The 16,198-nt window shown below is 38.0% G+C and overlaps 1 protein-coding gene and 1 pseudogene across 2 annotated transcripts in view; both read right to left on the bottom strand.

Moving 5' to 3' along the window:
* Positions 1–6,749, bottom strand: part of LOC140949835 (uncharacterized) — a 53,734-nt gene extending 46,985 nt beyond the window's left edge. For both annotated transcript variants that reach the window (XM_073398971.1, XM_073398970.1), the window contains exons 1-5: positions 6,649–6,749; positions 6,431–6,556; positions 2,068–2,705; positions 1,453–1,539; positions 1,239–1,304 (exon numbers count right to left, since the gene is read on the bottom strand). In XM_073398971.1, the coding sequence (XP_073255072.1) occupies positions 1,239–1,304; positions 1,453–1,539; positions 2,068–2,695 (781 nt within the window). In that variant the 5' untranslated portion in view covers positions 2,696–2,705; positions 6,431–6,556; positions 6,649–6,749. The remainder of the gene's footprint in view (positions 1–1,238; positions 1,305–1,452; positions 1,540–2,067; positions 2,706–6,430; positions 6,557–6,648) is intronic.
* Positions 6,750–8,722: 1,973 nt separating this feature from the next.
* On the bottom strand, positions 8,723–14,902 carry LOC140949604 (uncharacterized; annotated as a pseudogene).
* Positions 14,903–16,198: the final 1,296 nt, after the last annotated feature.

Genomic DNA, 16,198 nt, shown 5'->3' with positions numbered 1-16,198 from the left:
AATAAAGGAAATCGGCCGACCCCAATCTTTTGGCACCGCCCGGTTTTCTCTGACACTCTCAACTGCAAAGTGAATCTAATTAACCTTTCTCTACTTTTAACACGTGAGACGTTTTCATTTCCACCGTCAATGCCGTCGGTTGAATGAGGCCATAGGTTGAGCTGGTGCCCTTATTTAGAATGAGACGGGGGATTACTACCTTCTTAAAGCTTCTGCTGTCTCTTCTGGTAAACTTTATGTTATATTACTGTACAATATATCTATAAAACAAACTTGAAGTTTTTTGGCAATCCAGCGCCACTAGGCGTCTCGTTTACACGTAATCCAACACTTAAAATTCATGTATTGTCCCTCCCTTTCTGCAAGTGACGTATAGAGATAAAGGAAGGAAAGAATCGCAGACTAAAGGTGATACTGCGCGGGGTGATTCACAAGCACGATTTTGAGTGTTATAAAAATGTTCCGAAAATGTTTTGAGTTGCCGCAACATTGTTACCCGAAAATTCGTCGTTAGAAATCGCCTCGTGTAAGATCTCCTTATTGAAGCCCCAACCAGTTGCAAAAGTACTTGAGACACTAAACCGTATTTTGGCACAAATAGCCCGTCCATGATCTTGTGCTTGTGATCCCTCCTCCACCCATTATCAAAGTTGCTAGCAATAGAAGACCATACTCAAAACTTAGAGGAACAACTTTTAATGGGAGGGAGGAGGGAGGTCAGTATTCTATCTCACAGCCCTGTGACGAGGAGCGATTTTCAGCAAGAAAGGTCGTTTTTTCATGAGAGTGTCTCAACATTAATTTTTGGCAACTGGTTGCAGCGATAAATATTTCTACGTATAAATACGTTACTTTTTAAGGCAGTATTTTTCTTTCTTATTGTATAATTGAGTTAAAGTTATGAGAATTAAATTCAATCAAGATAAATGACTTCTCTGTCCAGCTCATGTCGGTTCTCGATTGTTATTTTGTGTCCTATACCAGTTCCTGTTCCGGTTCTTTTTCCTATTCCTGTTCCTTTTCAGGTCTCCGGGTTCCTGATTTTTCCAGACGCCCATTAAAAGTTTGTTGCAGTTCAAAGATTATCAAGCTTCTCAGTGGCAGTCTTCTCCATACACGCAATCATATTTATTCAGTGAAAGCTAATTGAATGGAATTTTATATCAAAGTATTATACATAGTAATCAAAAGAAAGGGTTTCCAAGCTATGGAAGTTGGAATTAACATTCTGAACTGACCTCCTTCCTCAGTTATCTTCCCGCTAATATTTTCCATTTCACTTCTCATCTGTTCGCTGATTTTACCTGAAGAGAAAAAATGATATGGTTTGTTTCTCACAGCAAAGTTAAAAAGTCATAAAATTTGAAATGTCTTCTGTTATAAAAAAACATTATTAAAAGTTAGCCTGACTTGAAGAATTAATAATTTAGCTTCACTGTTTTGGAAACTGACCTCCATCCTCAGCAACGGAATTTCTCATGGCCTCCAGCTTCTCGCTCATGTTTCCCATTTCACTTTTCATCAGCTCTCTAAGTTTACCTAAAAAGATCAGTAAACATCAGAAATCAGTGTCCAACTTGTCAGCAGAGATAATCACCAATTATTGAATGAGGCTGAGCATGATCTAAAGAATTCTGCAGATCTCGGAGGGTGTTATCCACCTAGATTTGCGTTATTCTTCAGATCATACGAAAGCAGATCCAATAATTGTTAAATTACTAACTCACCTGCTATTCGTGCCCACTTGTTGCAAGCAAATTTTGTTTAAATAAACAACTACTTTTGGGCTTTTTTGTGTAAAGTTCACATCACTGCAACTCGCTCAGTCACAGAACCACAGCCTTAAGAAGTAAAATTATTGAACCTGTTTGTAGTTCTTGATATGTCGGTTAATGTTTCTTAAATGTGTTTTTGTAAGGAAAAAGTTTATTTTGTCTAATTCCAAGCTTTCGTTTCAGCCCCACTAACACCTTATTATAATCTTTTAGTAAATTTAAGCTCAGAAAGAAAAAAAACCTATTTAGAACTATTAATAGAAAACACTTCAAAACCTTTATTAATTACTACCTTCCATTCTATCAAGTTGGTCCTTAATGTTATCTTCGTCTTTCTTCCATTCTTTTAACAGCTCTCGGTAATGCTTCTCTGTATCTGGATCCATAGTCTCAGTTTTCAGTTTTGTGATAGCCGCCGCATCTACACCCAGTACAACCAGTGCGGCACTTATATCCTGCCACAAGGAATTAAATGTTGGATTGTCCACAGACGCCTGGCTGGCATGCCCATAGACCGAGTTCCTATAGTACTTTACTCTGGCTATGTTAGCCTCAACACTGGTGTCTGAAGCAGATGGCAGACTATCCCAGCCTGTGGCAGGAGCAGCCAGACCACAGATGTTCCTCAGTAGCACCATCAGTAACGTGATGTCAAAGTCGTCTGATGTTACAGATGAAGGAGGAGAGGGATACAGCTTACCCCATTGTGTAGCATTGATGATTCTCTTCCTTTTAAGGGACTGCAGCGTTGAATGTTCCGCAGAACCAGCTTTCAAAACATTAAACAGGTTTGCTGCGGAGTGGATTTTGTCAAATGTGTATCTCAAGGCCTTGGCACCTCCATCTACTAAAAGGCAACATAATCTTGCATAATTAGTCGTCTCCTTCGAGGATGGAGCTAATGTTGGAGCAGAAGCCATCAGAGTAGACCTGCAAGACACATATCATTACAACCAAAAAGGAGCCAAAGTTTCACTTAATGCTGTACATCCTATTTCCCACTAATGCCCAAAGTTGGAAAGTTCTCTTTGTCATTTACCTTGAAATAAGAAATAACCATGATATGCTCCTACACCACGCCCCTTGGAAGCAGGTTAGAATTAGAAATACATCTGTACCGTGGATAAGTGATAAAATACTATGTAAAATGAATCCACGGTATACACTCTTTAGGAAGGCGATTAACACGAAGTGTCCCTTATTGTGGCAAGAATACAAACGAGCGAGGAATGAGGTTACCTCTGCCTTAAGACAAGCTAAGGCTAGTTACTTCTTCAATATGTTTGTCGAGGTTAAGAATACGACCATGTATTGGAAGCTGCTTAAAAAAGCAACAAATCCTACTCAACCGAAGACCATAAGTCCTTTGAAAAGAGAAGATGATAGTCTTGCACTGCTTGACGAGGAGAAAGCTGCTTTCATATATTTTCATTAATTTCATTTATTGGTTTTTAGTCACCCACACTAAATAATAATAAAACGTTACAAGAGGTGTTAATTAAAATATAAGTTGTTGTGACAAGGAAGCCTAAAGAAGCTGGGGGTTTATATTAAAAGGCTTCCTTAGGGTATACTACAAAGGCTTACTTGATTACAGAGTGTGTAGCAAACATAAAACTTAATCGACAGAACAACTATAAATGAGATAATCTCAAATATAGGGGAGGAAGTGGTTATAGTGTAACTGGCAAAGAATTTCAAATTGTTGGCCCTCGATAAATTGGAGGCTGTTCAGCGAAGAGCTACCAGATGGATCACTAGGTCTGATGATGATTATGATACTAGACTATCTAAGCTAAAATTGTTGTCATTATCTAATAGGAGGTTCACTAGAGATGTTACATTTTTTTTATGTAATTAATGGGCATTATGATATTGACATTTCAAATAAGCTCATATTTTGTAAGGACAGAAATACAGGTTATAACTTGAGGAAAAATGACACACAGGACCTAACTGTTCCAAATTTTAGTACAACTGACGGTTTTAAATATAGTTTTTTAACCGGGTTGTAGATGAGTGGAATGGTTTACCCAATCATATTAGAGAATCAAACAGTATTGCAACCTTTAAAAGAAATGTTTTAAGCTTTATTAAGGATAACTAGAACATTTAGATTTCTATTTGTATATATTTTTTTTATATTTTAATTGGTGGGGCCATCCCTAGTATGGCGCATTGGCGCTTTTGGTTGTCTCCTTCTCCACACCTTTTTTTTTTTTTTTCTTATAGTAGTGTTAGCTTATTTTGTAATGCTTGTAATGTAGTGGAGTGAATTTGTAATAAAAAAAGATAATGAACTGCTTAATATTAGTTCTACAAAAATGAGGACTATACTGAGAGGCTAGTCGAGTTTCATAATGGTGAACCTGGTTACTACGTACTTAAAAAGAGGTTACGAAAGCTACTAGGCAAAAGATTATGGTGATAGGAATACATAAATGAAGCAACAGAAAAAGAATTAATGCTATATATGTCAAGGACTTTAAGTTTGCTAAATGATGAGGCGGTATTTGCTAGATAGTGAGCTTTTGATATAAGCTGCACTGTGCGCTTTTGCAAAAGGTAAATACAGTTAAGGTTAGAGCAATAGCAGTATATTACATAGGTGGAGTTTTCCTACAACTGTCTGAACAGTCACTCAAGACCAGTCCTCTCTTAAACCTTAAATGGACAATAAGTTTGAAAAGGAATCACCTAGGGGAAGTAAAAGTTGTTTACATGAACTTAAAAAAGTTCTGTAGAAGTTTCAGGTTTTTCGCCATTAAATCACCCATACCATTTTTTTCTCTCCAAAGTCACAACCCTTGTTTACAAGTTCATGGCAAATTTTGATTTGGGATGAAGAGTGTAACTGCTGTACAAAATAATTGCAAATTGGAGATTTAACACTTTTTAGGTCAAGGTAGCTTAACAATAATCACCAAGCTAGGAATGAGTAATACAGGGGCACAATTTGTTAGTAACTCAAAGGTGAGCGCCAAGCGAGCATAAAACAAAAAACCTCCCGACTGCGAGTGTCTCTGTGCGAAAAGTCTACTAAGCGCAACTGAATTTCTTAACAACTGTTAACTATTACATAAATGCAAAACATTCCTAAGAATGTATAATTTTTTATATGGAAGCAGACCACATCCCAGACACGCCAACCCCCAAAAAGGCAAAAAATGTGAGATTCTGAACCTGGAGCTAGGAGGAGTAGTGAGAAATGGGTAAAAAGTCGTGAGATGTCCCAAATTTCCAAGTGAAAGGACCAATCCAGCAGGGATTATGGGTATTGGAAGTCACTGTATCACTTTAAGCTGTAGCAGTAGCCATCATGATCAATTTTACAATTTAGGTTTTGTAATTTCGATGTTTTTTTGGTGCCATCTTGAGACAAGAGGCAGCGGCGAGTGGCGGTAGACTAAAAGAATGTAATCAAACGCAACTACGGAGCGTTTTTTTTTTTTCGGATTGAGCTGGCTATTTATTGATATCTAATTAGCAAACGAACCCTACAGCTCCAAAAGGGTTTGGAGAAATCAGTTGTCAACTCGTGAGAGTGTGACATAGGTACCTAAAATCGTGAGAGTCACGACTTGCCAAGTCTGACTTCCTAGACCGAGCCGTAAACAGAGGATTAAGTCACGCAGAGAGATGCTGCACAAAAAATCTGAATATAATTTCCGTTAATGACAGCTCCCTGTCTTCCCTACTTTGCCAAAAGGAGTCGGAGGGTCCATTAATACCGTTTAGGGCAATTTAATAATGTCAATTTGTACATGACTTTTATTTTCCCTTTCAGACCAATTTGGTTCAACCAGCTAAAAAGTCCAAGGAAAAAAAAAACAAAACAAAACAGAAGCAAGCACTTTGACCATATAAGGCGGGTAGGAAAAAGAAGATGTTTTTTCCCAAATAAAATCTGTTGACAAGATTCAATCAAGAGTGTTTGTACTACTGATCTTCGATGCTAGGATTGCATTACAAACCAAACTTCCCCTTTCACTTTGGATCAGATACACATTTTTCAACATTCCTGTTCAGTTTCAATTTCTTTTGGTGATACTCAGTTCTTTTCAAAATTCGCTTTGATGAGAGACAATTAAATTCACAAACGTCTCAAGTTTTATGAACTCTCAACAAAAAACGTCAAAGCTAGGAATCACATACATACACAAGAAATGCAACTAAAGCATGTCCGACTACTGCTAGCTGCTACCATCGTAATTTGCATTTACGAAACTGGTGGTGTAACACCGAGAGAAACTACCTATACATTCTCATCGACAGGGATTATAAATGAAGAGAAATCAGTAAACAGTTTCGACAAAAGGTCGTTTAGGCTCATGAAGGACCAAAAGAAGAGGCCAATGAGAACGACTGAGAAACGAACTTCTCCAAACACGAATTAATCACTTGTCTCTGCTTGTCTGGATATTATAAAGCACAAAACAACATGGAGCCTTCATGTACTAGGGTACTGGCCAACAGCAGCTATTTAAAGGCTTAAAACTGATTGGTAAACTGAGAAGAAGTATTTTGAGCTGCTTTTATCAGCCTTTATTATTATTATACCTCTTTACTTAATAGGAGAAAATACACCATCCTATGATAGCTTACGATCGGAACCTGCAAATATGCTAAGACATCAACATTCTCGTTTAACTCACCTTTTCTAAGCGAAAGACTGTTCGTCGCTGATATGATGAATTATTAGGCTTCAAGGTCCTTTAGGATATAAACCAATTTACAAGGCGCGAGTCAGATCAGTGGAAGGTTTGTATTCCTTTGCATTCCTGATACAAACATGGCAATGTACAATGTTATATATTAGTGTTAGAGATGATCAGTCTAGACAGACGGAACAGTCACGCGAATTGTCAAATACCTAGGCAAAAAGATGCTTCTTGTCGAAGAAAAGGTACTAAATGTATGAATCCACGAGCCCAAAAACTAAGGCGAGGTTCCCAGCGCCATTTTAATTTTCTCAGACGCAACCGAAAAGAATGGGGCGTATCATCGCAACAACGAGTTTGGAGATGCCATCAATCAAATGCGAAGTGGCGTAACCAAAGTTAAATTTAGACACGCGATGACGAAAGCCAAAATATGCTAAGATCACGGGATGCCTCTAACGTAATATTGTGAATTGCAAATATCGAGCCATGTGAATTACTAGTAATCATTGAAATAAAATTCCAGACGGGTGTGTTACTAGGGGAACTTGTGAATACGTGCAATCGGATGCGTTCCTATGGTGGTGTAGGTACGTAACTTTGAAATAATACCCCGTCAGGATTCCTATTCTGTCAATTAAAAAGAAAGAAAGGCTACTCCATGTCCTCGAACTCTCGACCAGACCCATCAGGGAAGCTAACAGTTTCAGGGGGACGGAAATGGCACGTAGAACTTGCCTACCAATTTCCCCTACAATATCCAAACAGATATTAAAAGTAGTTTCTAGACTTTTTAGGACAGCTGAAATCAAGAATGCCTCTACAGAGAAAACCGTCCGAGGCAGGCTGCCCTTGTAGAGAGGACCAGAACTGATTATCCTGACAAGCGAACATCAATTTGCTAAAACAGTGGAGATTCCTTCAAGAAATAGATTCCGATTTTTTTTTCATTTTGTACTATTACAAGATGCTTCTACCACATTACAATGTGTTACAAAAAAAAGGTCAAAAAGCAAAAAGGAAGAACGACAAATTACATAACTGGTAAAGAGTCACTAAATTATTTAGCTTTGGCTTTCGACTTGGTCACTGCCTTGGCCGTAGACATTCACGTAAACCTACATGTAATGGAGAATAAACAACATGGCAGTTTTACTTACAATTTTATATAAAAAAAAAACATAGACAGTGTAATAGACAATAGGAATAATTATTAATAGTTTGGCACTGCCAGAGAAATCAAATCACTTACTTGTCTTGAATTCTCGTATGATACTGGGTAAAAATTCTTCTTTCCATAATTTTCTCAAATCATTGACACAAGGTTATCTCAAATCGTCTGATACGAGGTAAAATAATTCTTCTTTCCATGATTTTCTTAAATCATTCGCACAAAGTTGACTTTCAGTTGGCAAATCACTTTAATCACTCTAGAAACACAGGTTTACTTGTATATTTCAACTTTGAAACGAACATGCAAGCAGATCTTTCAGTATACACGCGGCCATCACTAACCCGCAGCCAACATTACGAATCCCAATTGTCATACTCAAATTTATTTTTTACACAGTCTAACGTCTTCTAACGGCCTCTTTCGGAAACAGCCAGTTTTTCTTGTCCTGGCGGTGGACCAGTCCATTCATTCTGTTCATGCACTCCATGCCACATTCTTGTTTTTACCTCTCAAAGACAGTCACTCACCTCTAGCTCCAGGGCGACCTTTGGAAAGAGGTAAGTTCTAAAGGCACTGGCTTTCAAAGAGCATTATACCGCCTTTGAGTTACTCAGGTTCAAATTTAGCATTCTACTATGTTTTCATTGGGACATGGAATAAACATTTAGTTGGTTAGCTACCCGAGGGTATTGGCACGAGCTGATTACTTGAGGGTATCTAATACGATCCTCCGATCCCATGACGCCATCCTTAATTTTCGCTGAATCCCGCAATCCCGATGATTCTTTTCGGCGGTGAAGCCGTATCCTATGTACTCCCGAATCTCGCCTCCATTTTGCTTTAATATCCCGAATCCCGACATTCAAGTAAGGCAAATCCTGCATCCGGAAAAAACACGGCTGAAGGGGACCCTCTTAACCGTCCGGCTCTCTCTCGCTCTTAAGGGCAAGCTGGAGAGGGGAGGTCATCGGTTTCCATTCTTGCCTTTACCCTTCTACTTCTTGCTTCTTTAATATTTATTTTTATTTTACTGTTAAAAACGGCAGAGGATCTTTGTTGTCTCCCCAATAAGAAACTTGCTTTATCCCTTCTGCAGGGTTGCGAGCCTGTGATCAAGGAATCCATTCTGCCATCATGCAAACCCCACCTAAAAAGAAAAAGTGGTATCATTAACTTTAACCAATCACCCGGGGACGTATATCTGTCATATATAATAAGGCCTGGGTCATAGTGTGGTAGATTTTCAGGTTATTTACAGCAAGTCGAATAATAGTTAGGGGACGAATCGAGCACTCAGCTCTTCAAGCGATGTGTGATGTGGAGTAGGACTAGCTCTAGGGCTCTTCCCACACTTCCGGCCGGTGCGTTCGAAGGCGGGGAAATTTGTTTTTTCTACAAATCCTATTTTCTGTCTGTAATTTCAGCCGACAGTGTGAACCCTGTAAACTAGTTTGATAATAGTATTAACACACAGTTTTATATGTTTATGTCTGGACCCAAGAAAATCAAACTTGTCAGTCATAAATGCCTGAAGTTGAGTTCAATGCTCCATCCTGCCTTTATCCTCCCTGATTTATCGATGTATTTTTCGCGCCAAAATATTCTGAACTAATCAGAGCAGAGCAATGGCAAGTGTTCAAGGAACTGACTCTGCCTTGGAGGTCAACTGCCATCTTGGATTGCACTAAAAGCCAAAATCGTGCAATGAGAAATCTAAAAACAGACTAAAAGACCGTTACTAAGCAGCAACACTTATAAGTATCCGATAGACTCTCCAGACTAACTATGGTCATTTTGAGCATTCAGTGGAGACCTTTAGATTCTAAGACTGCCAACAAGCAAATAATTTGCGTTTTGCGAAACATTTGACAGGCTCTTTATCAGTGACAAAAAGCACAAATTGAACACTACGTCAAAAGGAGGAAGACAGTGATGAAAAATTGTACCTTGGATGTAGAGTATTCTTTTTCCTTTGAATCTTCCAGGATTATTTATCATCTCTGTTAACATTCCTCTGATCGCCTTTATGTTGTATACTGGATCTACCAATATTCCAGTTGTTCTTGAAATCTTAATGATGTTCTCTGCAATTTGATAATAAAAATATTATAATAAGTTTAAAAAACACTGCACACCACTTGTCGCGTCACACTAAACGACTCAGTCAATTGCTATTTTATTGATTACTCAGATCAGTAACTTCTTAACATGTATTCTTCCCTGCAGTGACTTCCGTCTGAGTATTACCCTTTGGCGTCATTGTCGATGATTCTGCAGTGTTACCAACTTCAAAGACACTTGGCAGGAAGCAGTTGTATTGTAAGATGATGTCATGCGTTTTGACGGAGCCAGAAGAAATGCACACTGTTTCTACTAAATTAAATTCAGTGGGCCAACCTCAGTATGAGAAGAGTCAGGGAAAGCAGGGGAAGGTTTGGGAGTTTGCAAGTAGAGTCTAATGTGTATAGAATCAGATAATACCAGGGACCGCGCAGCAAGTTTTCGAGTGGGGGGCTAAAGAAGAATGCGTGAAAGAAAATTGTGGATTTCTATTCAATTTCTCTAAAGTGACGGAGAATGCGAATAACGATAAAACTATTGATTTTTTTCCAAATCTTCAGTGATGTTGCTATCGGGTCTGAAAATTCACCATCACTAAATTGAAATATCATAGATTGTTATGTTATACTACTGATATCAACCTTTAATTACTATAAATAAGCCAGAAATCTAACGATTTTGCTTGAGCTGCCTTGAACTCAAGGCTGTATAATTACTGAGCAATTATTGCACGAGGCTGAGTATGATATGAAGAGTTATGCAGATCGAGGGGGTTATCCGCCAAAGCCGAAGGCTTGAGCTCGGTGGATAACACCCTCCGAGATCTGTATATCTTCATATCATACGAAAGCCGAGTTCAATAATTGTTTAATTATTGATTCAAAATATTTACGCGGCAAAACAAAACGGTAACTGAAAATAATTTAGTGAATGAAAATTCAATGATAGAACAGATTCAGAAAAAAGTAGCAAAAATTATGCAGAGTTTACTCACCAGATAAAGAAGGTTTTCCATTTTGCTTGGAAAAGTAATCAGAAATTTTAAGAGATCTCTTCTTTGCATTACTAGTGGAGGTTGTGAACTCTCGTCGTTCGTATTTGTGTTGCCGTGTACCATGTGCACTTCTTTGTTCGTAATAACCGCCGGATTGAATGTTCCTTGATGACCAGAGTTATACACAATTCTGCGGTTTAAGTACTTTCGATGACAAAATGTTTTTATAAACAGACCGCGCGCGTTCAACAAAACTTGCAATTGGAATGCTCAACGAGCCGTGAAGCCTGACATCAAAAGACGGACTTCGCGCTGATCGAGCTAAAATCAGGACGCACAATAACAAGAGAAACAATAACTTCATAATCTTCCAAAACTCAAGGTTGAAACTAATAAACAATTTGTTTGAGAATCGCCTTATAAACTAAACCCAGTTATTACTTTGGATCGAAATTGACCCATTACGAAACAACGCGTTTTCCTGAGAGGTCCGCAGGGAAAAGAAGCCATTTAAAAGACGTTTACCTCTGCTAGGTTAGAAGCGAAGAAATATTTTACAATTGTAACGACTAATGCTTCATTCTGTCTATTTATCTGCGCGTTTGTCTTTGCCAGTAACTCTGGTCACTTTCGAATTAACGATTTTTTGCTATTTTTCACTCCGTTACTTTTGTTAAATTATTTTCTGTTTAATTTATTTTTATTCTTGTAAAAAAGTGGGGGGGCTAAAGCCCCCCCAGCCCCTCCCTCTGCGCGGTCCCTGAATACTAAGCAAATTTAATAGTTTTTGCACAACTGTATCCCGCCTTCAAACACTTCAATTACCCCAGTCCTATAAGAGTGTACCCACCTAGTTCATAGCGAGTTGACACGCCAGAACCTCCCCCCTTGTAGCCATCAATAATATCTGTAATATCTTCTGCTTTGTCATTAATTCCCCCTCTCCTAAGGTCTTCATTGATTTTATTGTAAAAATAAGCTGCATTGTCGGACACATTAACTGCATGGCATCTAGAAAGTTAAAGAAAAGGAAAAATTTTTTCTTAGCTTCCATTTTTTAACAAATTTATATACGGAGAGGCTTTGTCCAAAGGTCCAATCCAATTTACATAAAAATTATATACCATTTTTGACAGAAAAAAAATTTAAACTGGAGCCTTACTTGAGTTTTGAGCCAGTCAAGTAATTGCCAATAGCAATTCCTGATGCCGTTCCTCCACTGCCGACAGTAACTACAAGAGTCATCATAATCTTCCAACACATTCTGGATAAAATATGAAAAACATACAAACAATGAGTTAAAACTAGTAAGATCTAACAAAATACAACTACTTTTAAAAATAGAACTTTTTAAAATAAGCTATAAAAATATATGGACCTGGATTGATCATCCCTTTTAATATATTATTCTCACAAAAGAACAGTGCACACTTTACTAAGTAGATACCTATGGTACTGGCCTCACTAGCACTTTCTTAATAATTTGGGTGTCTGTTAAATACTGAAAAGGTACCTGTATAATACAGGTACCTTTCACAGAAAAGATGCTCCAGCGTACTAAAATTTAAAAAAATACAGAAGCAAAAAGGGGAATAAGAAATCAAATTTCTCTTGGGAGAGGGACAAAAAAACCTCAAGTTTTCAATTTGTGGGTGGCCAATAATAGTGTAGGGTTTTCTGATCTTTTGCCCGAAGTGCCTAATCTCACCATACATTATGTATATCACTACAGTTATGTTCCAGCTAAAAAAAGGTTTTTGCAGTCTTTTTTTCATTAAGGCCACACGTTTTTGTAGTCTCTTTTTATGTCATAATAGCCACCTACAATTTTTCTGCCATTTTCTCCATCATCTGTTTAAGGCCTGATTTATACTGAAGTTTTGGAACAACAATAATACGGCTTCCAACCATTTTGTTTAGAAAAAGATTTCCTTTACATCTAGTATCTGTAGACTGCATCCACATGAACAGGAATCAACAAAAATTAATGTTCTACAGTGTACTGCCTCCCAAGAGGGCGCTAATAGTTTAAAATTTAACAGAAATTGAAATTCAATCAACTCTCTCTAAGATAAACATAGTGGGAATCAGGACCAACTAATGGGACTTATAGAGAGGTGTCCTTCACATAAATGTATAGGGAGCTTAGTTGCAGAAAATGACTGAAAACAGCAAGGGAGGCCACCATCAGTGGGTGTCCTTCTTATATAGGTTTCAAAAAGTGCATGTGCTCCAGTTGACAGTGCTAGAATACTTGTTTCTGGCGACACTCGTAACAAAAAATGAATGCAACCCACTCAAGGCACAATATTTGGTGCAGCAGATTGCTCTCTTGTGTATTGTGGTAGTTCTGAGGTGGCTGCCGTGTAGAGGAATAGGAAATCATAAATCTTTTAAATGTTGCTAAATGTAATTAGGCTAAGTTAAACACGAAACAATGCTGGCTAGCAGTTTCCCCCTAAGGATTGGTATGTGGGTTGGCCGGGGCTTGCATGCAGGGGCTCACATATTTACAGCCTGGCTTTTCCTGCCCATCCCTCTTGGCATGATAAGTATGTGGTAAGTATTTTATAGTTTTCACTGATATTCAGTGTGACGGTGCCTGGTGGTTCCTGCTCACAGGTTGTCATGGATAGCCTGCGCTATCCGCTCTGCTTGTCTTGTGGCTCCACCTTCAGGCACCATTCCCCATGCTCATCTATTGTTGATGGGTTTAATAAAATAATAAATGTCTAAATCAATGGCAAAACAAGGGTGGTGGAATAGCACTTGGCGGAGTGACAGCATGTACCTTCCAACAAGGTGAATGTATTCCAGGTTTGAATACAGTGGAAGTGAACGCATACATTGCATTGAATTTGTTATTGGTTCTCAACCCTTGCTCCAGGAATGTTTTTCTGGTTCCCATAGCAATATATATGTGAGCTAATGTGGATAGGTTCAAACAGCAAGGGCATCAAGTTAAGGCGACTGATGTAAAAAGGTGTTCATTTTCTAAATTGCAAGAAAATAAAAATGTAGCTGACCTGTTAAGAGCTTCTAAGAAACAAATAACCATCCAAGCCAAGCTGTCTTGCTGCACTCCACCACATGTAAAAATGGTGTCACACTTATTGTTCAGTGCATCAGCCAGAAGAAACTCCTTACTTCCATACCTATTACATGGCACAAAATAAAACAATGATGACAAAACTGGCACGTACATGTTGTAGGTCAAAATGAAATTCAGGTTAAAAAAGGTTTTATAACCTAAGTTAATTCCAATTTGCTTATAACCATAACTATTCATGATCATAAATAATATTAAAATTGAGAATCAACCTATAAAAAACCTATAACCTATACCAAATGCATTGATCAATGAAATGGAGTAGTGTACCTCAGATTGTACATTATCAGTCCCTATGGTTATAATATTTAATAAATACTACATGTACTTATTAACCAAGAGTGAGATGATTATATGTATGGAATATGTCTGAAAATCTTCATTAGGAATCGGTTCAATGTATGTTTCAAAGAGCTACAAAACGACCAAGAATACTATTGCCTGACAACATACAGAGCGGGGGCAACTAGTGTCAACTATTACTAGTAATAATTATTAACCCTTTAGGCCCACTAATGACCAACATCAATTTTTTCCTAATAATAATCAATCGAAAGAAAATGTGGTAAGAATTAATATAGTGATCATCTAGGGGAAAATGCTTTGATCTTTTATCAAATTTTCTCAACTAATTCTCTAAGGAAATAATTTGACTGTCTACAAATGGTCGACTCAAGTCTTGAAAATTTATATGTTGATATGGGCTTAAATTAACGGTTGAGTTTTAACATAAAATTAACTGAGTGCTTTTTATTCACGTGTGTAATATCTGCCTTTACCTTATTTCCCAACAATGTGCTGCCAGTTACGTCATCCCTTTTGATGCTCAAAGAAAGCCCCCTGGAAGACTTGGAATATTCCATGGATGGATTAGAGTCTTTCACTGTGCAAGCTATAGAACAGAGAATAATAATCCTGTGCTTAAAAAAATAAATGGTTTCAGTCACAAAAAAGACAAAATAAAAAAAAAAAAAAATTATTGCCAACTTTCTCAAGACAGAGGCCTTATGCGCAATGGACCTCAAAGAGGCAAGGTAGATAGTTAGGTTCTCATGACAGACTTCATTGGGACAGCACCCATGCATCTTCAAGAGCAAATGACGTGACAGAAGAAATTGTATGATGCATTCTTGAGGGTCGTACAGGGGTATTCCCGTGATGCGTGATTGGCTGATTTTATTTTCCGTGAAACGTGAATTTAATAAATTATTCTTCGTGATCCGTGATCTGAAGGTTTTGCGTGACCCGTGAAGAACTTGAATTATTAACCTATATTCGTGATTTCACCACTCTATTTGGCGTGATTTTGAGATGCGAGTGCTCTGGAAGACTTATTTTAAGACTGAAAACATCAAATGTGACAAGTAAGAGACTTCGCTTTAATTAAAGTAATCCATTGTGCAAATTCACGTGCTTTACATGCCTATCATGGATCAGATGTCTATTCCTATGCCTATGGTCTCCTATGCCACTGGAGATCAAAGGACAGTGATCCAAAACATCGAAACATCCGAGACATGGAGGGGACGAGTACGTATAGTACGATGAGGGTCGAATGTATTGAATTTTACGTTGACCCAAAGTCTGTCGGCTCGCTTAATTTTCTTGGAAAGGAACGAGTTCGCTTTCCAATTACAGATGAACATTCATCTTTGGCAGTGTTTACTAAAAAGTTCGCGGAATTTGCCGGATTAAAGGCAGAGGCTGAGAAACGTGGCCTCGGCTCCTGTGTTGAACTTAAATTTTGTCGTCTCGAAAAGGGAAAAGATGGCAGTAAGGCCTTTGCGATAAATACACAAGAGCAATGGGACAAGGAGAGGCCGCTACTATCAGGAAATACATCTTCATTACAAGGTAGGAATTTATTTACTTCTTATTAAACGACATCAAGGACCGTTCTGAAAGATACGGGCCGACTTTTCTATAGGTTAATAAGTAATCAGATTAAAAGAAGAACAAGAGAATACGGCGACTATGTCAGGATGACGATGGTAGCACAAAGTTAACTTAGAAATATTTCAAGACAAGTAAATTTTAAATACTTCAGGTAAAATACAGTTTCAAACACGCGCGATGCTATTTTACTTCAAGTTTAACTTCACGCAATTAATTAAGCTTGATTGACATGCTCCGCTTTCTTCAAAGTTCAAGAAACCGTAAGTTCGCTATGTCGGTTGTAAGGATGGTTTTCAAGTCACTTGAAACTTTTCGTGAAACGTTTCAATTTTCCCGGCGACTTTAATTACCTCAATAAAAGGCATTGTAAAGTATTTAGGCCATCTTGGTCTCCTGTATAAAGCCTTTTCTGTTCATATGAAACTTCAGACTGTACCAAAACGTTCCCTACCATAAGCAATCGAGCTTCTGGAAGGACTTGACAGTTACTTGGAAACAACAACGGAAAAAGCGTTGTCGCATAGCAAC

Source organism: Porites lutea, chromosome 10, assembly GCF_958299795.1.
Source record: "Porites lutea chromosome 10, jaPorLute2.1, whole genome shotgun sequence".
In the NCBI taxonomy this organism is placed as follows: Eukaryota; Metazoa; Cnidaria; class Anthozoa; order Scleractinia; family Poritidae; genus Porites; species Porites lutea.
Note: the sequence above shows the minus strand (reverse complement) of the source record. Positions and strands in the feature narration are given on the sequence as shown.